Source organism: Antechinus flavipes, chromosome 4 (genome assembly GCF_016432865.1).
Source record: "Antechinus flavipes isolate AdamAnt ecotype Samford, QLD, Australia chromosome 4, AdamAnt_v2, whole genome shotgun sequence".
NCBI classification, from domain to species: domain Eukaryota; kingdom Metazoa; phylum Chordata; class Mammalia; order Dasyuromorphia; family Dasyuridae; genus Antechinus; species Antechinus flavipes.
In genome coordinates, this window is record NC_067401.1 from 170731773 (window position 1) to 170755272 (window position 23500).

The 23500-nt window shown below is 35.6% G+C and overlaps 1 protein-coding gene across 1 annotated transcript in view; it reads left to right on the forward strand.

Moving 5' to 3' along the window:
- Positions 1–23500, forward strand: part of DNAH17 (dynein axonemal heavy chain 17) — a 299993-nt gene that overhangs the window by 102820 nt on the left and 173673 nt on the right. The window contains exons 27-33 of the mRNA XM_051995475.1: positions 368–715; positions 8484–8575; positions 10351–10477; positions 11998–12150; positions 17058–17183; positions 18151–18258; positions 19008–19139. Coding sequence (XP_051851435.1) covers positions 368–715; positions 8484–8575; positions 10351–10477; positions 11998–12150; positions 17058–17183; positions 18151–18258; positions 19008–19139 — 1086 coding nt within the window. The remainder of the gene's footprint in view (positions 1–367; positions 716–8483; positions 8576–10350; positions 10478–11997; positions 12151–17057; positions 17184–18150; positions 18259–19007; positions 19140–23500) is intronic.

Sequence of the window (23500 nt, forward strand, 5' to 3'; positions counted from 1 at the left end):
AATAAACATTTAAAGTCATTGTTAAAATTCTTAATTAAAGAAAGCCTAAGGTGAGTCTTTTAATAAAATAAAGAAGCCTTTTATAACTTGAATAATCACTCAATTTAGATTTTCACATATTTTTTTCTTAGAGAATAGCAGAATGATTCCAGAGATGCTTGGGATCATTTCAGTGTTTCATATGAAAAATTCTTATTAATTAAACTAATATATATTTATTTTATTATTTTCTATTAATTATATTTTTGTTTTTATTTTATTATTTTCTATTATTTATTTATATTTATTTTATTATTGTTTATATTAATTTATTATTATTATTTATATTAATTATATTTATTAATTAAAGGTTTATATTAATTAAAAGGTTTTGAGAGCACTGGATAGTACTTGGTCTACTATGGAATTTGAACATGAGCCCCACCCCCGAACTGGCACCATGATGCTGAAATCAGATGAAACTTTGATTGAAACTCTGGAAGACAACCAAGTGCAGCTTCAAACCTTGCTGACATCCAAGTATCTTTCCCATTTTTTGAAAGAGGTGACAGGCTGGCAAAAAAAACTATCAACAGCTGACTCTGTCATTTCCATCTGGTTTGAAGTTCAAAGAACTTGGAGCCATTTGGAGAGTATCTTCATTGGATCTGAAGATATTCGAGCTCAACTACCTGAGGATTCACAACGTTTTGATGAAATTGATAGAGATTTTAAGGTGAGCAAAAAACTGTTTTTGCTTCTTTTAAAAACAACAACAACAAACAAACAAACTTATATAGGTAGCTGGTGGGAAGAAGTGGAGCTAGGATAAGTAGTCAGAACAAAAGCTGGAAGTTACAAAGAACTAAAATCAATTTTGATGTAAGGGGGAGAAATTACTAGCAATTAGAATGATCCTAAAGTAGAACAAACTGCCTTAGTAGATATTGGCTCTTCCATTACTGGAGAACTTCATAAAGTCACAAAAATATAAATGATATAGAGGAAATTCTTGTTCAGATATGGGTTGGATTATAAGTTCTTAGTTCCCTCCCAACTCTGTTTTCTGAAAACTCTGTCATAGAGAAGTGTGATATAGAGACATGGGTTCAAATCTTGTGTCTACTCCTTATGGGCTGTGTGACCTTAGGTAAATCACACTTAAGAATCCTGGCAAAGTGAGAAAATTGTTCCTTATCTGTGTCCTTGTCCATTTAATACTTTAACTTTTGCCAAAACACATAATATAACTAATGTGGTAATATAATATATATAATATAATATAATATAACTAATGGTAGAGAACTGAGGTGCAGGTCCAACATGAAAAGAATTCATGAACCCAAATCTTAGTGGCAAAAAAGGAAGTTTTATCTTTTACTAAGAAGCTTTCTCTTAGGACAAATCTATTAGAGATTTGCAAAGAATGTGTTAACAGAAACCTATTTTATGAGCAAATCTTGGGGTTGAGGGTAGTTTGAGCTGATTATCTCCCAATTGAATGTAAACACTGAAGACTTTTTTCCAGAATTTGAAGTTTCCTGAATGGGAATCTGGCTATCCAAAGGATCAATGGGAGGTGATATGCTCCAGATTTCCAATTGAATAATGCTGCTTATCTTGGAAAAACACCCATCTGGAAAATATTCCCCCTCTCAGGGAGACCCCAAATCTACCTTCTTTTACAGATCAAAGGGGACCCAGTTTCAGAGTGATTATTTTCCAGATTAAAGGGGACACAATTTGAGAGTTCACCCCTGTCATAACCACAAAATAAACATCTACCATGGAGAGCAAAATATTATAACAATTTACTAGACATAGTCTAGTAAAAAGCAATATTAAAAAGTGAGAAAATATGACATACTGGATAAAGAATGAATCTTAGAGTCAGCAAGACTTGGGTATGAGTCATGCTTCCAACACACACTGACTCTGATCAAGTTGCAACTTGTCACTATTCCCAGACAATGTTATTTTGCTTTAAAGGCACAAGGTGATGTAGTGTATCAGTGCCAGGCCTGAATCTAAGAAGACTCACCTTTGTGAGTTCAAAGCTGGCCTCAGACACTTTCTAGCTGTGTGATTCTGTGCAAGTCACTTAACTAATCCTTAGCCTCATCTGTAAAATGAGCTGGAGAAGGAAATGACAAACCACTACCTTATCTTTGCCAAGACAATTCCAAATGAGGTCACAAAGAGTTTAAAAAACAACTGAATCACAAAAATACAATTCTAACTATCTGAATTAGTAAACAGTTTCTTTCCTGGAAAGGAATGAAATCACAAGTCTGGTCAAAAATATATCGAGATATTCCTCTTTATGTTCCCATGTGTGCTGTGCCACAGTTCCCTTATAACTGTCCTGCCTCAGTTTCCCTAAATTGTTTTGCCTCAGTTGCCCTGAATTGTTCTGCCTCAATTTCTTGATTTGTTCTGCCTCAGTCCCCCTGGCTACAACCCCCCCTGTTCTGCTCATTATGTAATGCCAGAGAAACTGAGACAAGGTAGAGATTAGAGAATTTTTAATATTTTATTTAAAAGGGAGAGATTGTGCTGGGGGGTGGGGGGGAAGCATCCAGCATCGAAGGTGAGTTCTCATTGACATATATATCCTTGGCACCAAGTTTGGGGCTCTAAGACAAAGAGGGGTAGAGTCCAAATTCTGGTGATTGAGGAATCTTCAGGCAGAGACAATCAATCTGGTTCTAACAGGTTCAGGGGTAGTACCAAAAATTCTAACAAACTAAGAGTTAAGGATGTGTCCAGCTTAGAGCCAGGAAGTCTGGACTCCCTCTTATCTTGACTTTACACATTGACAATTTATAACCTCTGAGTTATATCAGTCTTAATGAACCAGAGGCGGGGGAGGAAAAAAGGGGGTTGTAACTAAGGGGACTGATGCAAAACAATTAAGGAAACTGAGGCAAGACCAATTAGAAAAAATAAGGCAGGACAATTAGGGAACTGTGGCACATTCCACACTCTCCCTTCAGAATATTCAAATCATTGAATTACCTACCTTTAGATACCTGGAAGGTTTTAGCATCATAATTTTGACCAACTGTATGTGAAACAAATAAGCCAAAATAAAACTAGAAAAATGCAAGGACTTATGGCAAGGACAAGTCTCTCTCTGACAACCCCAGAGTTAATTAGCAATACAAAAGCTCCCTATTGCAAGCGTGTCAGGTCCTCTGCAGTTGGGGCACCATCACAGCCAGAGAATCCAGTTTGAGATGGACAGTTCACTGTGAGTGAGGGCTGCAGTCAATTGTGCATTTCACTCAGCCTCTGCTTATAGAGCAGCAGTAGTACTCAAGGGCTCAAAGCCCTTTCAGAGGGGCAACCCACTCCAGGGGAGAAGGATGAGGCTTGGAGTAGCTCCACCTGTCTCCATTCAGAAGAACAGAGTGGGCTGCTACTAGGAAACAGAAAGGATCCAGATTTCTGAACAGATTATGCACAGATCATCAAGCCAGGCAAACCTGAACTTTTAGAGGCTTGATACCCAACTGCAAGGTCCTTTGAGAATGCTGAAATACTAATTAATAGAGTTATAGAACTGGAGATTGCCAAGTCCCGAGGTGCCTGATTTCTGGTTGTTCCTAAAAAGCAGGCAATCAGAAAATAGTCTGCCAGGGTAATTCTAACAGAATAAGGATTTCTAAAGCTAAAGCATAACTAGCAAATCCTAATCCAGTAAATTTAAGCAAGAAGTAAAAATGAAAGGGACTGTTTAAAGGATTTCCAATTCAATCTGAACTAGTAAGATAGGGGGTGAGGCAGAAATACCTAAGACAAAGTGAATAGGAACTAGGGGTTCCCATTCTTTCAGGTATTTTGAGAAAAATACCCCAGTTTCCCCAATTTCCTATCTCTTCCTCCCTTTTTTCTCACAGAAAGGAATTATCAAATAACCATCCCACATATTAATCTCAAGAGTGAATCAAAATTCCACAGACTAGTATAGTAGGATTTCCTAAAAATCCTTCAAACATAACAGCAACAGTTACACAATTTTAACAATTTCCATTCCAAATCTTAAACATACAGTAATAGATGACCCAATCAAGCTTTAACAGTCATCAACCATTAATTCTCCCTTATCAGTCCAAAGTACACCAGGAACAGGGTCGATGGTGTCTGTCATTCAAAAAAACCTGCTTGATGCTGAGGACTGGTTGAGACTCTCAGTCCAGGGAGGGGGATGGGTGTGGTGTGATATGCTGACAATCAAAGCTGATCTAAGTCCCAGAAGCAAGTTAATATCTGTAATTTGACCAAAATCTAGAACAACTTCCCCCCGCCCCACCACACACACACACACATACACACACACACACACACACACACACACACACACACACACACATCTAACAAATAAAGGTTAGAACAGTCTGAGATAGGAAGACTTGGTTCACAAGACTGCTGCAAAATGTGAAGAGCCAGCAGCTTCCTATGTGAAGAGATGAGTTTGTTCACAGGACAGGGAAATAGCTGTAATATCAATTAAAAAAAAAAAAAAAAAGCAGTTAGGTTTCACAGACCACTGTTAATTGTCCTTTAAAAACACGTGAGTACCATAGACACAATATCCAGTAATATTTGCCCAAATATTTAGGATATAATGATTATAATCAAATTGGAAACAGCAAGGTATGACATAATTGAATTGCATTAACAGTTTCTAATCATAGAAATCAGTTATAGGAGGAAAAAAATGCAGGGACATAAGCATAACTTAACATAAGTAATCAAAACCAATCCCTAAGCTCATACAGGATAAATAGCCACTTTAACCCAGTTTTACTCCAGATAATTGTCCCAATGGAATTTTAAAACTCCCAAATAATATTAACTATAAGCCCAAGAAATTTTGCCTCTGATAACAATCCCATTAACCAAAGTTTCCGATAAATCCCAAACAGGTATTTACCATGACTTTATATTGATAACAGTAAGAATTTGTCTCAGTAAGTTCATTTCTTTCATATCTAAGTAGATAGTTCAATAAGTGAACATTATACATACAAATCATTTTGCTTTAAAATACCCAATTAATTCCAAATTACATATTGTCCATAACAGAAACATTTCCAAAAGGACACAGGAAAAAAGCCATTATTTTCAGAGGCCCTTTAAATACATCAGAATACAATCAACACAATCAATTAAAACATGCAGAATATACCATACAGAATATCTTAATTCCATGTAAAAGAATCTGAAAGATTTTTAAAAATATTGAACTTTTAGAAATAATCCTACCAAATTAGAGATCACATTTATGACCATATTCCTTAACCAAGGAAACCATTATGTTAACTTAAAAGTAGGCCTGTTGCTTTAAGTTGCAGTTTGCTGCACTGGCAGAGGAAAAACGGGCTGGACTGCATCCCTGGACATAAGATTCCCTCCCATTTCTCACTCAATTTTTCCCACACAGAAATCTTTCCATTAAAAACTTTCCTCTTTCTTTTCCTACTTAGCTCTTCTCTTTCCCTTAGTTACATTCAATTTTCCTTCTTGACTCTCTTTCCAAATACCTTCCCTATACTTTCTCATATTTCTGAAAATCATGCAAACCTTTAATTGCTCCTACACATCAATCACTCATAAGTCACCTACAATTTCCTCTCCTTTTCTCTTCAAAACTTTTAAGATTCACAATATAGTGAATAGCTAAATAACTCCATAAAGCTTAATTTACATTGTTAACAAATTACCCAATATATTTCAGAAGGTAACAAACTCTGAACCAAACTAAATACAGTTGTTTTAAAAAGTTTTTTTCTTCTGCTTGAGTGTTCTTCTGACAGTAATTAGCATTTCTCTTATCTCTAGAGATTTATTGTCTAGCCCAGGCTAAGCTTGAATTTTATTGTTTTTTCCCACCTCTCTAACTAGAGCAGGCTGCTTTTTTGAGAGAAAAAAACTTTTCTGTCATTCCTAAAATAGACAAATCTAGCAGGCAAAGGCAATAGTAAAATTTTTTCCCACAATTTCAGAATTATCCTAAAATTCCTAATCAAATGTTTTTTCCTTCCTGTTTCAATCAGATAAGGTTTTATTACCCTTTACTCTAGCAGGCTTTGAAAACCTGTTTCAAGGGAAAAACTTTCCTACCAGTTTAAAATAGCCAAGTTCCATTTACTTACAAATTAGTACAATAGGTTAAAAAATTTTAAAATCACAAGCAATTTTTATACTAAGCACAATTGCAACATGGAAATAACCAATTACCACATTTCTTAATCATTGTTCTTAAAACGTAACAGAGCTTTTAAACTAACAAAACAGACAGACAAATCATACAGAACACAGAACACAAATCAACAGACATAGACTGCACAGTTACAACATTAAGCAAAACATTTAACAGAGACTAGGGACGATTTTGAAACCTCAGAATAGCCCTGAGAGAAATTGTAGCAGCTCTAGAATCTTCTCTTCCACAATCCAAATGGAACTTCTCTAAGCTTCCAAGTCCCATTTGGTGCATTTCTCTGCCTTCACAGAGAATGCCTAGATATAACCAGAACCAAGATTTTGCCCAGAGGCAACCAGAATCAGAACCAGACCCAGATGGTGTCAAAACACCCAGCTAGATTTATACTCTAGAGCACCCAGAGTTGTGCCATTGGCACATAGAACCAGATATGTGTCTTAAAAGACTCTCAGAACCAGATAATGCCACGTAGCATTCTACTGGCATTTCCCAGAATTGTATGGCTTGTCAGCCCAACTTTTTCTGGGGACCTTGATTTGCTAGTGATAAGAACAGACAGAAAACTACCCTTGCAGGGATTTCAAACCAGATTCTCCCTTGGCCAAATGGAGGCATTCACAGTAGGTCTTGTCCCGGCTGAGAAACTGTTCTCTTCCTGGAAACTGTGAAGAAATCCAGAGGGCCAGCCTTTCCCTAACAAAAGAACCCAGATCCTCAGCCAACCCAAGGCCCAAGGCAGAAACCCAAAGATCTCTAATCCTGCTTTCATATCTTGCTGGGAAGCCTCCAAAAGTAATGCCAGAGAAACTGAGGCAAGATAGAGATTAGAGAGTTTTTAATATTTTATTAAAAAGGAGAGATTGTGCTGGGGGCATGATGCTCCCAGGGCTGATGTCCAAAGCATTCAGAAGCAAATGTAAGTTCTCAATCTGTGATGACCGTGTTTAGCACCCAGAATATTTTAAAATCAGCCGGAGTCAGGATAAGGGAAAATCCTTGATCTTTATTCTTTGCGGAGGTGAAAGGGAATGGCGATATAAAGTCGAGGCATGAGTCCAGCCAGCAGTGCCTCTGGCTCTCACACTCCACCCACCAAATCCTCCATGCAATTTCCTATACAACACATCAAACTTGCACAGAGAGTGAGCGGGGCCATTCTTTCTCCAAGCATATATTAATAGAGTATTGTCCAATTGCTAATTAGCCTTAAGTGCTTGGACCTCAGTACATCTGCTCAGTTTCAGCCCAATACATCAATCATATTTATACACAGTAGCTAAACAAAGGCAGGGGGGTGGAGTCCAAGCTCTGGTGATCTGGGAATCTCCAAGCAGGAACCATCAATCTGGTTCTGACAGGTTGAGGGGAGGACCATAAATTCTAACAAACTGTGAGTTAAGGATGTGTACAGTTTAGAGCCAGGAAGTCTGGATTCCCCCTTATCTTGAGCTTACACATTGACAATTTATAACCTCTGAGTTATATCAGTTTTAATGAACCAGAGTGGGGGTTTGCAACTAAGGGAATTGAGATAGAACAATTAAGGGAAACTGAGTCAGAACAATTAGGGAAACTGAGGCAGGACAATAAAAGGGAACTGTGGCACAACAATTAGAACTGAGATAATTAGGTCTGTGGAAATCTGACATTCCAGAAGATAAGACTTCAGATATCCTATCTCAGATACCTAATTGGCATTGCTATAGCTCTAGGTTCCAGACTTCTGGCTCTAGTTGGACACCTCCTAAATCCTCCCAATTTGTAAGAATTTATGGTCCTATACCCAACTTGTCAGAACCAGATTGATGGTTCCTGCCTAGAAATTCCCACTTACCAGAGGTTGGACTCCACCCCACCCCCTGCATTTGTCTATCTACCTGAGCTTAGAGCCATACATATGTCATTGAGAACTCATATTCGCTTCTGGATGCTTTGAGACATCAGCCCTGGGGGCAACATGCCCCCAGTACAATCTCACCCTCTCAAATCTTGCCTCAGTTTCTCTGGCATTACATGTGCTAAGTCGTAAGTAATTGCCTCTCCCAAGCCAAAGGCTCAGTGTCCCCCAGATCAAGACCTAAGTCAGGAATCTTTTGACTTCTCCCCAACAGTAGATGGCTCTAACTATGCTCCACATTTCATCCAGTGGTGAAATGACTTCTTCCTTCAGGGCACTGGCATTTTGATTTTGTAAAGGATCAGTCAGGTCTTGTCTTGCCTCTGGAAAAAACCCTGGCTTCTAATTCACCAATTGAAAGTCTTTTCTCTACAGAAATTAATGGAAGATGCTGTCAAAACACCCAATGTTATTGAAGCAACTAATAAGCCAGGCCTTTTTAAGAAACTTGAGTCTCTGCAAAAAAGGTAAGCATTAGGATTTTTACTGAGGGAGATATTTAACAAATATCAAAAGACTGAATACCAAAACCACAAACAAAACAAAACAAATGAAGCAAAAAAAGCCTAGTGATAAATGTTGAAATATATATGGAAGAATTGCATATGATTAACATATGTTAGATTTCTTGCTGTCTAGAGGAGAGGGGAAGGGGAAGGGAGGGAGAAAAGTTTGGAACATGAGATTTTCCAGGGGTGAATGTTGAAAACACTCTTTGTATATATTTTGAAAATAAAAACCTATTATTTTTTTTAAAAAAGTAAATAAAAATGACAAAACATGCTCAGAAAAAAAAAGCAAACATAGTCTATTTTATAATTGTCTAATTCTCTAGCAATCATCTGCTAAAAATAATTAATAAATTCTGTTCTTTTAGAACTAGTTGATATGCAATTACCATTCTTGCATTCCCCCTGCTATTCTTGCATTTTCTCTGTTCTTTGAAGGCATTATTTTTGTTTTCACATTCCCTTTAATGATAGTACCTTCCTTCCATTGATGAGTTCCAATTATCCTGCATATTTACCTTGATTGTACATAGCTGTTTGTGTGTTGTTCCTTCTCTCAGCCTCTATTAGGCTGTAAGCTCTCTTGTGAAATTGTGGGGTTTAAAAAAAATTTTTGTTGTTGTTGTTGTTGTTATTGGGCATTTGGGGATTAGTATAGTGCCAGGCACAATAGATGCTTAACATAAAAGTCAATCCACAAAATTCTTGTCTTGACTTTGACCAGCATCCCTATTGTGTTGTACAGTAAATCCAATTTACAAATATTCAGAGATATCTCAAATGAAAAATAGAAATATTTATTCTTAGCAACTTGCAAGAAACAAACATCTCCAGAATGGATTCCAGACCAGTCTAGAGAGGTTAATTTCCACAGAGACTGAAATGAGTTATATAGTCATGACTACAAGAATAATGCTTGGAAGTAACATGACCTTGTTAAATTTTGACCTGAATTTTATGATGGTCAGTTTTACAACTGCTTACAACTGTCTACTCTATTTCATTTCTCAATCTGCTTTAGTTAATGATTTTATAAGAAACTATATAATCCCCTCATAAAGAGATTTGTTTAGAGGTAAGTAATCCATTAAATTAGAACAATCAAGAAGGCTCGGTTTACCTCAGGCTTTCTCAACAAATAGAGATTACTCAATTTACAGATCTCTTAGAATGTCTCCAGTTCATTAATTAGTTAGTTTCTTCTAAGAAGTTAAGTAAAGATTCAGGAGATCAGATATTTCTACTAAAGGAGCAGGTCTTTGTTCTCCTTTCCAGAGCCTTAATGATTAACAGACCTGTGAAACTGGATCTGGAATTATCAAGTGAGAGGTTTAAGTTTTGGGGTTCTTTTCAAATTACTTTCTTGGGAAGTCCTCAGTTTCCCAGCACACTCACTATTGTCCAACAGAGTAAGCAGCACATAGCAGGAAGTTAATGCATGTTGGTTTTAATTGTATTAAAAAAAATTTCATTTTAGTGGACTGACTAAATTTTTAATATTGATATTGAACTATTCATATGCTTTCTAGTACTCCAAATCTGACACTAAGGAGCTATACATGCAGAAGTAAATGTACTGATGGACTTAGTTCAGGCTCCCTTAGTTAATCTGGCTTTGTACCAGCTATGCACCATTACAATTGTCAACCTAATGTGATTTCTGGAAAAGAATAGAAAAATACATATTAAAGCATAATTAAGTTGCCTTCTTTTTTTTCTTCTTTTGTCTCCAGTTTGGCACTTTGTGAAAAGGCTTTGGCAGAATACTTAGAGACAAAAAGACTGGCTTTTCCCAGGTTCTACTTTGTATCTTCTGCTGACCTGCTAGACATTTTATCCAATGGAAATGACCCAGTAGAGGTAGGTAGTATAATAGTATTATTCTTCAGGCCTCCACTGCCTGAAGGAAGGTTACATTTCCATTTCTTCCAGAGTCATTTAATATCCTTTAGAGGGTTTGGGGCTGCCTGCCTTTCTACCATTGACTCTTGCCCCCACCAATGGTATATCTCCAATGACAGGATTCCCTTGTACCCCCACTTCAACGTAACCAGTTAACAGGTTTGCTTTATATTTCCTTCAAAGGTATAGCAAGGATGAAGATTAAAAACATTTCCTCCAAGATCTGGGGGCATAATCCCTTCCTCTACCACCTCCTGTTCTGAGAGAAAATGGGGGATTAGATTCACATTTTAGTTTATAGTCCCACCCTGGACTTGAGTTCTGGGCACCCAGGTTTCTCAGGACTTCCCCACTAGGATTGGCTGGCTGTAAATCCTGCAATCATTGATATTGTAAAATGTGACAATATTATATATAGATATATATTATATATATATATTTGACCAAGGAGGTCAAATGCAAAAATAAAAATCCAACATACACTAATATATTTGTAATAGTCTTTCTGTAGTAGCAAAAACCAGACAAACAAGCAAAAACTTCACTAGAAATAAAAGAGTGCCCCTGGATGGTGGATGACTGAACAAATTGTAGTATATTGAAGTAATAGAATGTTATTACAACATAAAGTAGCAATAGAAAGAGTCAGAAGATCTCAGTTAAAATCTTGCTTCTAACTCTACTTGTATGATCTTGGGTAAATCATTTAACCTTTCCATGTCTCGATTTCCTTTTCTGAAAAATGAAGGGGATTGAACTCTTAAGATCCTTTTCATCTCTCTGTGATCCTATGGTACCAGGATGCTAAGAAATGATGATGATGATGATGATAATAATGATGATTAATAACAACAATAATGAGTTATTATATGGTACTTTGAGATTTGCAAAGTGCTCTACAAATGTATCTTATTTTGTTACTATAATAACCATGGGAAGCAGATGCTATTTTACAAGTGAATAAACTGAGACAAGCAGAGATTAAGTTACTTTCCCAGGTTCACATAACTAGTGTCTGAGACCAGATTTAAACTCAAGTTTTCCTAACTCCAGATCTAGTACTCTTTCCACCATGCCCCCTCAGTACCTAATAATCCTCTGAACATAGGGAGTTATGTATGAACCGAGGGGGGGGGAAAAAAAAACAGAACCAAGAGAATAATATATACAATGGTTACATTAATGTTAATAAATTAAGTGATAAATTAAACATTAAATAATGTAAATAATATAACTAAACAGATTAATTGTATTGATTTTTCTTGGTCCTTGAGAATAGATAATAAAACCCACTTTCCTCTCTGAAGAATATTCCATATAAGTATGGAATGCTATGTTCTCCCACTTGCTAGTGTTTGAGAATTTTTTTTTGAGAGTACATTGGATGGAGACCTATTGAGAAATGACTTATAGAAACAGCCAAAAGCATCGCTAAAACTTCAAAATACAGAATATGTGATTTGTTTTCTCTTGCTTAGGTTGGCCGCCATTTGTCCAAACTTTTTGATAGTTTATGTAAACTGAAATTTCAACTAGATGAAGAAGAGAAACCTATTAAAATAGCCATAGGAATGTATAGCAAGGAAGAAGAATATGTGGACTTTGATAAGGAATGTGACTTGTCAGGACAGGTAAGTAATAATAAGTAATACAGTAAAATGCCAACCAGTCTGTCATTAGGCAGGTTAATTAGGTTCTGGTAAATGCTCTTTTTAGTACAAAGGAAGTATGCAAGTTGGAGATGAGTACATATGCATCAGAATGGAAACCATTATAGACATGTTTCTTTCTTGTTTTAAAATATTCCAGTTTATTATTCATTTTAAACTTTTTTCCTTTTTAAATTTTGAGTTCCAAATTCTCTTCCTCTCTTTCACAACTCCTTCCCACCCAAATAAAAATGCAAGCAATATGATATCAATTATGTGTGAAATATATGTGAAATCATGCAAAACACATTTCTATTTTAGTCATATTTTTTGAAAAAACAAGAAAAAGAGAGAAAAATTTACTTCAGTTTGCACTCATTGTTCATCAGTTCTCTCTGTTGGGTAGCTAGCATTTTTTCATCATGAGTCCTTTGAAATTTTCTTAGATCATTGTGAAGTCCGAGTTAGCTCCCTGTTGACCTCAGGATCAGCCAATGTTGGAATTCTTACAAAGTGTTAACTTAAAGTTGATAGAGACAATAATTATCTAACTTAGCATGGTACTTAGCAAATTCTCTAACTCACTAGTGTATTTAATGTATACTCATTGGAGTTCACAAATATGGGAGATTCACAAAGTTAGAGTTAACACTTTGTAAGGATTCCAACAAGCCAGAGTCAGGATCAGTCTTTAGGGGGAGAAATAAAGGAGATGACGAAACTGCCACATGTTCTCCACCTACCGACCTCCCTTCTCCTTCTTCTCCTCCAAAATCACTCTGGTTTGTCTTACTCCCTAATCCCTCCTATGATTATCTGTATACACCAAAAGATCGAGCCAGCACAGAACAGTGAGAAGGGCCATTTTCCAAGCATATGCTAATAGAGTGTTGTCCAATAGGTAATTAGCCTTAAGTATGCAGTTGTCTGATTCCAGTGCACCTATTCAGAGTTTCAGCTCTTTACAGATCATTGTATTAAGAACTGATTATCATGATAACATTGCTATTACTGTACACAATGATGTCTTTGTTCTTCTCACTTCACTTTGTATCAGTTCTTATAGGTCCTTCCATGTTTCCTGAAACCACCCCCTTCATCTTATCTCATAGCACAATAGTACTCCATCATAATTATGTGCCACCACTTATTTAGCCATTCTCCAATTGAACTCTATTTCTAATTCTGGTATAAATATTTATTTTACATATAAGTTCTTTTCCTTTCTCCTTAATGTCTTTGGAAAACAGCCCTTATAATAGTATTGCTGAACCAAAGGGTTTGCATCATCCCAATTTATTCTTCAGACTGATTGGGCCAGTTCTCTACTTTACCAGCAATTCATTTGCATACCTACATTCCTCTAATTCTCTCCAAGATTTGTCATTTTTTAAAGTTGTGAAGTGGCATATTAGAGTCATTTTAATTTGCATCTCTCTAATAAGTAGCAATTTAGACCTGGGACCAAATCTGGGAATGGTGATAGAAGGAAGGAAGAAAGGAAAGAAGGAAGGAAGAAAGGAAGGAAGAGAGAGAGAGAAAGGGAAGGAGCGAAGAAAGGAAGAAAAAAGGTAAGGGAGAGAGAGAGGGAGGAAGGAAGGAAGGAAGGGAAGAAAAGAAGGAAAAAGGAAGTATGAAAGGGAAAGGAAGAAAAGGGGGGAAGAAGGAAGGAAAAGAGAAAAGAAAAGAAAGGTAAGAAGAAAAGAAATAAAGGAGGAAAGAGAAGCTTTATTTTCCTTGAAGGGACAAATACAAGAATAAGTAAAGTTGATTTTATTATGTACCCCAAAACAAAATGAAATATAATTTCATGGGGCTCTTGATGATATCATATTAAAATGCTTATATTTCAAATAAGTATTTGCAAAAAATCGACATGAAAACAACCATAGCTTGTTATATACTCCAATGGATCTTTTGTAAAAGATAAAGAAGCAGAGAAATCCTATAAAGAACTCAAATAATAATAATACCCTACAGATCAACATATAGTTCAGTACTTGATAATTTGATAACTTCAGTGCAAATATGAATGAATAAATATAGATTGGAAAATCTGATTAGGAATAAAAAATGGGACTCATGGACTATACTGAAGCCTCCTGCCTATGTACCATGAAAACTATGAAGACTATTTGCTCCGTTTCTCTCCATTTCTTTTGGTGAGACTCTCACTTGAAGACATTTCATTAGAGTCACATCAAGGACAATAGCTGGCTCCAGATCTTACTCTGAAGATTAGTAACAGCTAACTCAATACTTGCTTTTAGGCAATATTTTTGCCAAGCTACCAAACCTTGATGGGATTGCAGATTTGACCAGATGATTCTGATATATTAAAGGAGAATCTACAGATGCTTAGGGCTATTGTGATTAGATCTATTATTTACATGAAGGAGAAATGTATGCTGAGGAGTCTAAAGGTAGAAATAAGGAAGATTCTTCCCTCAACACCTCAGTTAATGCCCTCAATGTCTCCAAAAGCCCTGTAATTATAAAGTGTTCATGAGGCATTAGTATTGTTTGTCCTTCATTCTCAAAGAGGGTCAATGACATCAGTAAGGTTATGTCTTGACTTGTTAGTGAATTAGATTTAAGTGAGGAAGGGCTGCTCTTCTTTGGAGTCATCTGGGTCCAGTGGCAAAAAAATCTGGGTGACTGAAGATAGCCCCAAACACAGTGAAGTCTCTTAGCCTTTCTTTATAAGCTAAGGTCTTCCCCTGGTTTCAGAGATTCCTGTAGAGAAGCATCTGTACTCATACCTCTTAATCACAGGTGTTCATACCCTTCTGAGAAGTAATCAAGGATGTGAGCAGCTGTATAGACCCTTTGGAGGTTCCCTTTGGGATGAATGAAGAGATTTCTTTGTCTTTTATCCCTTTGCAATTTTGGCTTTAAATGGGAATATTCATTTAACCATTGGGAGACATTGAATCTATTGTGGAACAGCTACATATTCCAGATATGGAGAACTGTACTCTTCAGGATATAGAGATGCAAGTCATTTGACTGAGTAAGGAAGTGACTTCAAGGAGAAAGACCCTTAGTGATTCAGAGTCAAATTCTGGAGAAGAGCAGATTCTGGGTATTTCTATGTGGTAACACTATGAAGAGAAAAAGAATTTCATGGCTCTTCAGTACCAGAAACTTTGAGATGCTTTTTGGTCTATGGATATCCTACGTATGGATCCTTATTTTTCATAGATGGTGTGTATATCTGTGGGAGGGTGTGACCAAGATTATGGGACTCATGCTTCATAATGATTATTCTTGCTATGCCATCCCAGCAAACACTTTTACACAGAGCTAATCATATCTATTGGCCTCACTATTTATGGCAGAGGTGAGGAACCTTTTTTCTGCCAAGGGCCATTTGGATATTTATCATTCGTGGTTCATACATAAACTTATATATATAAACTTATAGAACTTAAGCAGTGGAAAGTTATTGTATCTAGCTTTCAGCTCATCATCACCTATAGTTGCCTTAGCAAATGACTTTGCAAGTTTTATATGACCTATGACTAGATGTTCCCCACCCCTGGAAATCCACTGGTTGGTCAGTGTACTAACTATTAACTATACAAATACAAACTAAAATGAAAACTAGGCCCTGCCTTCAAGGAGTTTTTAAGTAGAATTTCTTTTCTTTTCTTTTTTAGTTTATTGAAGATAAACTAAATAATTTTATATTGTATTTTAAATATTTTATTCTATTATTTCATTTTTCTTATGATGCTTTGAACTTGTAGTTGAATTTACCCCAACATTTTTGCTACTATTAGGAAGAATTGCTGCTGTAATATTGATACAGAATTTTGTTTCTTTTTGAAGTACATAGTTGCTTTTTGATCAATGAAATTTTACATTCTAATTTTGTTTGAAATTTTTTTTCTAATTTTGATTTTCTTTTGGTTTATATTTTGTTATCTGGTCTCCTGTACAGAATATATAATATGAGAAAAACAACACTAAAAAAAGGAGAGCTGAAAAGCAGGAGTAGATAGGAAGGAGTTATCCATAAGTGACTAAGTTATCCATGGTGACTTAAGTTTGGAGAATGAGAGATGACTGATCAGGAAGCCTTTCCCCAAATGGAGGTTCTGGGAAAAATTCACCAAATGGAGAAAAGACCTACAGAAGTAGTTATGAGACAGCTAAGAAATGGTAACTAAGCCCACAGTGGGAGCTCGGAAGCTGTAATTTCAGAGGATTGATATTTCACTTGAATACTGAGAGCAATTTTCAATCTGGGACACTTGTTAAGACAGTTTACCATTTGGGGAAATAATTCAGAGGAAGTTCTATACTTTAATTTGATTAAAGAAGTCTTTGTAACATTATTGTAATATGTGCAAACTATATATTTTTGTTCTTATTAAATGTTTTGTCTCTCTTTAAAAATCTCTGAATAATCATTTAATTAAAGTTCATTTTAGTTGTTCTAAAAATTCTCTAGTTCCATATATTCAAGATATGTGTTTAGATTACAGCAACCACCACCACGAAGTAGGTTGGAATAATGTAGCCTATCCATAACATCAAGTCATTAAGTAATTAGAGTTTCCAGAGTTACTAAATTATTTCTTCTTTCTCTATTTCTTGAATCTCTGTAAGCTCAATTTACTTCATCAAATACTGGGTCAATGCCCAGTTGTCTTCTAGAAGAGTCTAATCCCGCATTTGTGATTCACTTTCGAAGGATGAAATCCTTGAGGTTAAGAGATTTTCTCAGAATCTTTCAAATTTGGTGACAGAGTCCCCATCCTTTATTCATTATGCAGCTTCATTTCCATCATAAATAGTAATTTTTGATAATGAACCAAATAAAGGGATCTGTAGAATTTTATTCACACCTCTAATTTAGTGGTTTTGGCACTTATTACCAGGTTGAAGTCTGGCTAAATAGAGTGCTTGACCGAATGCAAGCAACACTCCGCCATGAAATTCCAGAGGCTGTGGTGACATATGAGGAAAAGCCACGAGAACAATGGATTTTTGATTATCCTGCCCAGGTATGGAATACAACGAATGTTTTGCAATTTCATTGGTTTGAATCATAATGTTCCATACTGTTTTGTGATTTTTTTTTGAGTGACAGAATTAAGAGCAATGTTGACAGTTGCAAAGAGGCAGATTTTGTCTTGATGTCAGGAAAAACAATTATCTAAAAATGGAATGGCCTCCTTTAGTTTAGGATAGATTTCCTCTTCCTTAGAACTCTTCAAATACAGGTTGGATGACCAATTATCAGGAATATTATAGAAAGGTAAGAGTTGTCCAGATAAGAGTTGTAATTGCAACAGCTAGAACTTATTTAAAGCTTTAAATTTTGCAAAGTGTTTTACATATATTACACTTTAATCTGATTTGATCTTTACAACATCCAAGGGTATAGGTGCATTTATTAATTCCCATTTTATAGATGAGGAAACTGGGAGACAGATGTTAATTGTCTTGACTCTGGGCAAGTGACTGAGGTAAATTTGAATTCAGATTTTGTGACTCCAGGTTCAGTGCTGTATCTATTATACCAGTGTTTCTGAGATCCTTTTTAATACTGTGATTCAATGAGACACACACCATAATATAAAGGAAACAAGACCACGTTAGGAATTTTGAGAAACTGATATTTGAGTTCTGAATCCTATTAGCTTGTATCCCAGTGGTATATATAAGTTCTCAAAGCTTCAATTTCCTGAGCTATAAAATGAGAATAATCTTACTTTCATACTACCTACTTCTCATAAGTAAAGCATTTTATAAACTTTAAAGTGATTATATGTGCATATATAGACATATGTATACATATATGATCTTATATGGTAGTAGTTTGCACCTTTATAATCATATTTTATTGTTTGCATGTCAAAAATTTTAATGACATGTAAAGCTTTTAAAAATGTGTATCATTTAAAATAATATTCCTGACTCTCTGGTCATTTGGGTACATGGGATTGTTTGGGGCACTTTAACTTTCAGATTGCTTTGACATGCACGCAAATCTGGTGGACAACAGAAGTTGGAATGGCATTTGCAAGACTGGAAGAAGGTTATGAAAATGCAATTAAAGATTACAATAAAAAGCAGGTATGCCACTCAAGATTTTCCTTTGTAATTCTTGTTAGAAAATTTGTAAGAAATTGATGGTACTATCTTTTATCTCTTTTGTGTTGTCTTGGGGGAAAAAACTCTCTGGGCCTCAGTAACATAAAAGGTCGGATTATTACTTTCTAAGGTCATTTCCATTTCTAAATTTTATGATCAGTCTTTTGATCTTCTATACTGCTTATTTAATATTTGTAATTAGTACAGAAAAAAAATGGACCTTTGCCTGAGGGTGCCAACATGAAGGGTGTGGAGAAGAAGCAGGTGCTTAATTCTTTCCTTAGCATCCATCACCTCTCCCCTTTTCTCAAAGCCCTGTATTGGTTGGTATCATATGACAGTGACCATGGCACCAGGGCTAGCCATGTCCTCCCCATATTGTGTGATTCAGTTTACCTCTTTCACACTTAAAGAACAGCATTCACAGTGGGACTCAAAGAGTGCTGCTGCTACTTTTTCTCACTACCTCCTGAAGTCTTGACTTCAAGTGAAAAAAAATCCCTAGTTATGGCTGTGGTTATCTAACTCATTTTATACTCACCATATTCCTACATATTACTATCACTTTGTGTGCATGACTGAGCTTGAGAACAAAGCCCTGCTTGTAACTTTGCTTTAATACACATAGTCTTAGCACAATGATAGGCAAAGAGTGGAAGTCCCTAAGTATAAGTTCATCAATTGATTGTTTTATTAGATAATATCATTTGATAATGTCTTTGCTTCCATAGATCAGTCAACTGAATGTTCTGATTACGTTGCTTATTGGGAATTTAAGTCCAGGAGATAGAATGAAGAACATGACTATTTGTACCATTGATGTACATGCCAGAGATGTTGTTGCAAAGATGATTTTGGCCAAGGTGTGTGCTCCCCTTCATCTTCCCTCTGTGGAGTTGACTGGGCAGGTCCTCAGAATGTTGGGGTCATTCTGCAAATACCTAGTACAGGTTCAGTATTGTACCAACAGAACAGGGTACTTCTCAGGCAAGTAACTTATTGTTAAGAAACTGGATTTAAGAAGAGGAGAGATGACAGAATTTATACTCAACTGTGTTGTGGGGGGTTAAGAGTAGAGAACAACAATAACAATCCAAAGCTTGGCACCTATCAAGAATAATTAAATTAATTTAAATAAATCGCATTAATTAGCAATAGATCAATTAAATGTCTGGGATGACTTCTTCCCCTCTCCACTTTTTTCCTTTTTATCCCTGTGTGGTGGCCTCCCCAGTAGTGTGTTCACATTGATGAATGTAGGTTCCTATTTCTCTCCCTTACACTTAAAAAGGGCATATTCAGAAATGTTTGTCTCTGGTGGAGTTTGCAGTATTTATCCAAGGGGGAACAAAAATTCCTAGTTACAGATTTCACCAGGGACAATCAGGCATCAGTAGACCAATCAACATTTTCCATATTGATCTATAGAGAAGAAGGTAATTTCTTTGGGGTAGATTAAAAAAAAAAAAAACACTTTAGCCATACTAAGTCCACTTTTTACATGTACAATATTAGGTAGGACACTTAATTAATCTCTTAACTTTCTAAATAGGAATAATAAGACCTATTCTACCTTAGGATCATTTTGGGAATCAAAGGAAATCATGTAGGCAAAAAAGTTCTTTGTAAGATAAAAATAGTTAATGCATATTATTGCTGCTATTATTATTATTATTACATAATTCAATAATAGAGCTCTATCTAGTCCAAGTCTCTGTAATCACTAAAAGTCAGCTACTCACACTGGGAAATTTAGAATTTCCCAGTTTTTCTTGTTTGTGCTATCAGTCAGCATTTATCAAACTGATCTATAAAACTCTGTAGTTCCATGGCATGTTACTTCTAAGAAGTATTAGAAAAAGGTATTACTCAAAAAAAAAAAATTATCAAACTACCCTTCATCACTACCTGGATTAGTTTCATTTGATGTTTGTCACGTTGGCTAATGAGACCGAAATGGTAGTTTCTTAAAGTTCTAGAATCAATCAAAAATATGCTCTACTATGAAAGAACTACGATCAGCTCAGAGCTCTAGTGATTTTCTTAATGTTGCTGATATAAACTGGGGCATGTGGAGGGGGTATCATGCTTCTTCCCTTGGGAAAAGTCATCTCCATAGTCACCACCCCATAATTTCCACAGTGAACACCATTTTTACACTTTGCCTGATAGTCCTCTGCTGTTTGTAACACTTGATACACCTAGGCTTCTAAATCTCATCCTTTCTCATTGGGCCATTCTTCTTCCCCAGTTTTCTCCAGGATGATGATTGGACTATGTCCCTATAGTCTGCCTCTATACAACTCTCCCCCAACCTTGACATTTTACATTTTTCTCTTGTCTCTCTTTGAAAATCCCTATGCTGTTTTTCCATTTAAGTCTTTCTCTGATGATTCATTATGGTTTAGAAGTTACCAGAGAATATTAAAAGTTGAAAGGGACATTTGAGGTCATCCAATCCACTCCTTACTTGAACAAAAGTTCCCTTTAAAATATCCCAAACAATATGCATCTTTCCAATGCTCAGTTTTTACATTTATAATAAGGCAATTTGATTTAGCAGAAAGAACTTTAGCAGATTTAGCAGAAAAGAGACTTTGGAGTCAGGTCACTTGGGTTTACTCTGGCTCTTTCATTGAACTTCTTTGAGACTGGATGAGTCCATTCTCTATAGACTGTTTTTTATCACCATGGAAAATACTAGTTAAGGCAATGATATATAATGTGCCATTAACAGATGATTATTAGACCCCATAGAGTTAATTTAAGGAATTTAAAAACCGTTTTTATAGTCTTAAGATTTTTAAATTCTTTATTTTACTATCCATTTTGGGGGTACTAATGGGATTAGGAATTAATTAGGTAAAGTTGGAATGTTCTAAGAGACAAGAAAACAAAAACAATTGTCATAGAAACTGACAGTGAAATAAACCCTCAAGAGCTTAGTTTGAATAGCAAATCACTAACAAAATATGCAAATATGACAATAGCCGTAGCTAATTTCAAGTGCTTCCTAGTGATCCTAATATATGCTGTTTATATGACCAATTTTTTTTAAAGTACTATGGTTGCAGCTAAATTATAAAGGTATTTTTAAAATAGTGTATTCCAAAACAAAAATTTCTTGAAAAATAATTAAAAATGTATTTTTAAAGAAATTTTTAAAAAATGTGATAATTTGGGGGAAAAAAAGTTCCTCCCAAGGAGGAGGGAAATTTACAGATTTGTGAGGCATCTTAGAAGATGAGCATTCAATATCGTTCCAAATTACAAAATGCTTTCTCGCATCATAGATATAACACTAAATTTATATTCAGAAAGTCTGGGTTTAAATTCCAGCTGTTAAATTTACAGTGATTCTAAGCAAGTCACTTGGTGTTTTTGATCCTTGATTTCTTCTTTTGAAAAATGGGAGAATCTCACAATTTCCCCAATAAATTAAAAACCACTTGAGAACAAAGACTACATCCTTTTTATCTCTGTATGTCCAGAGTCCAACAGTGTTTTATATGGAGTGAGAATTTAATAAATATTAATAATGGTCATAATAATATCCTTCTCTCTAAGTATATGGCTTGCAATATTGTTAGATTCATAATAGGACACACTTGAAAATGGAAGATTTTAAATCAATTTCATATCATTGGGGCCATTTGTAGTAGGCATTGAACAAAATAATTTTAAAATGTTTCACTGCATAGTTTTTGTTAATGTTTTCTTTAAACCATAAGGAAATTGAAAATTACTGTTCCAAATAATACATCCTTCTATTACCTTACTCTACTTTCTTACTTATATTTACTTTTGGTTACCTAATAATTATAGTAATAATATTATCTATGTCTTAAAGTTTTGAAAGCACTTTCAGCTTTCTATTTCATACAACAATCTTGTGAGAGTAGAAAAATTATTACCCCTACTTTACAGATGAAGAAGTTAACAAGGTGAAATAACAAAATTCCATCAAATTTTGGGTGATTTTTTTTCTATACAGTACTAAACATCTAAATATAAAGTTTTATCTGTATAATTAAGTAAAATTTCCAGTTTCCATCTAAATTTTTCATCCAAATGTTGGATTTCCAATTATCTACATACAGATCATTTGCTCTGGGGGCAGCTAGGTGGCACAGTGGATAGAGTGCCAAGAGTATAGTCAGGAAGACTTATTGATAAGATTTAGATTTAGGGAATCAAAATGAGATTAGTGTTTCTGGTGGTCAGGAAGTTAAATGATAAGGTCTAGTGGCAGGTTTGGGGTTCAGGGAACCAAATGGAGAGGTTTAGCTCTCCTGCAACCTGTTGGGATTCGGCCCAAGGGTAGGGAGTTTTGGGGACTCCCTTCTGGTGGTGCAGAAGTTCTCTGTAAAAGAATTTATAGACCTGAAAACCTAGACTGATAAAAGAGTTTTATTATGGGGATTGGAAGTAAGGTTAAAGTCTGGTTAGGGAAATAGGTAAGGAAAAAGAGAGGATGGCACTGGAAAGAATATTCCAGTGAACAGAGGCTCCTTGGCATGCCAAACATGGAGCTGGCATGTTTGGAACCTCTGCATAGAGAGAGTTTTATTTGGCTCTTTTATTAATGGGAGCTTTAGCTGAAGGGAACTTGTGGGTAGAGTCCCAAGGTGACTCATCTCTGGATTTCAGCTTGAGCTCGAATTTGAATTGAATTCAATGAGTTTCAGGACTGAGCTGACCCCACCTAGATAACAAGGATGAAACTGTTTGTCCCTCTGGGCGGGGTTCTCTCACTGAGGCAGAGTTGAAGGATATTTTCTCCTTTAAGGATTTTTAGAGTTTTGGGGTCCCCTCTTTATTATGTTAGTGAGTTCAAATCTGGCCTCAGACACTAGCTGGAGAAGGAAATGGCACCACCCCAGTATCTTTTTTTTTTTTTTTTAATAACTTTTTATTGACATGCCAGGTTAATTTTTTACAACATTATCCCTTGCACTCACTTCTGTTCCGATCCACCCCAGTATCTTGCCAAGAAAACTAAAATGGCTTATGAAGAATTAAACAGCACTGAAACAATTGAACAACAACAAAATACTCATTCTACAAATAATTTTCCTTTGTTTAAAAAAAAATCCAAATTAGATTTCTCCCCACTATCCATCATGTTTCTGGACCATATCCTAATCACCATATATCTGCTCAGAGTTGGGCAAAATTTTTTTTTAGTTTATCACTAGAAATGTTAATCTGATACACACACAAA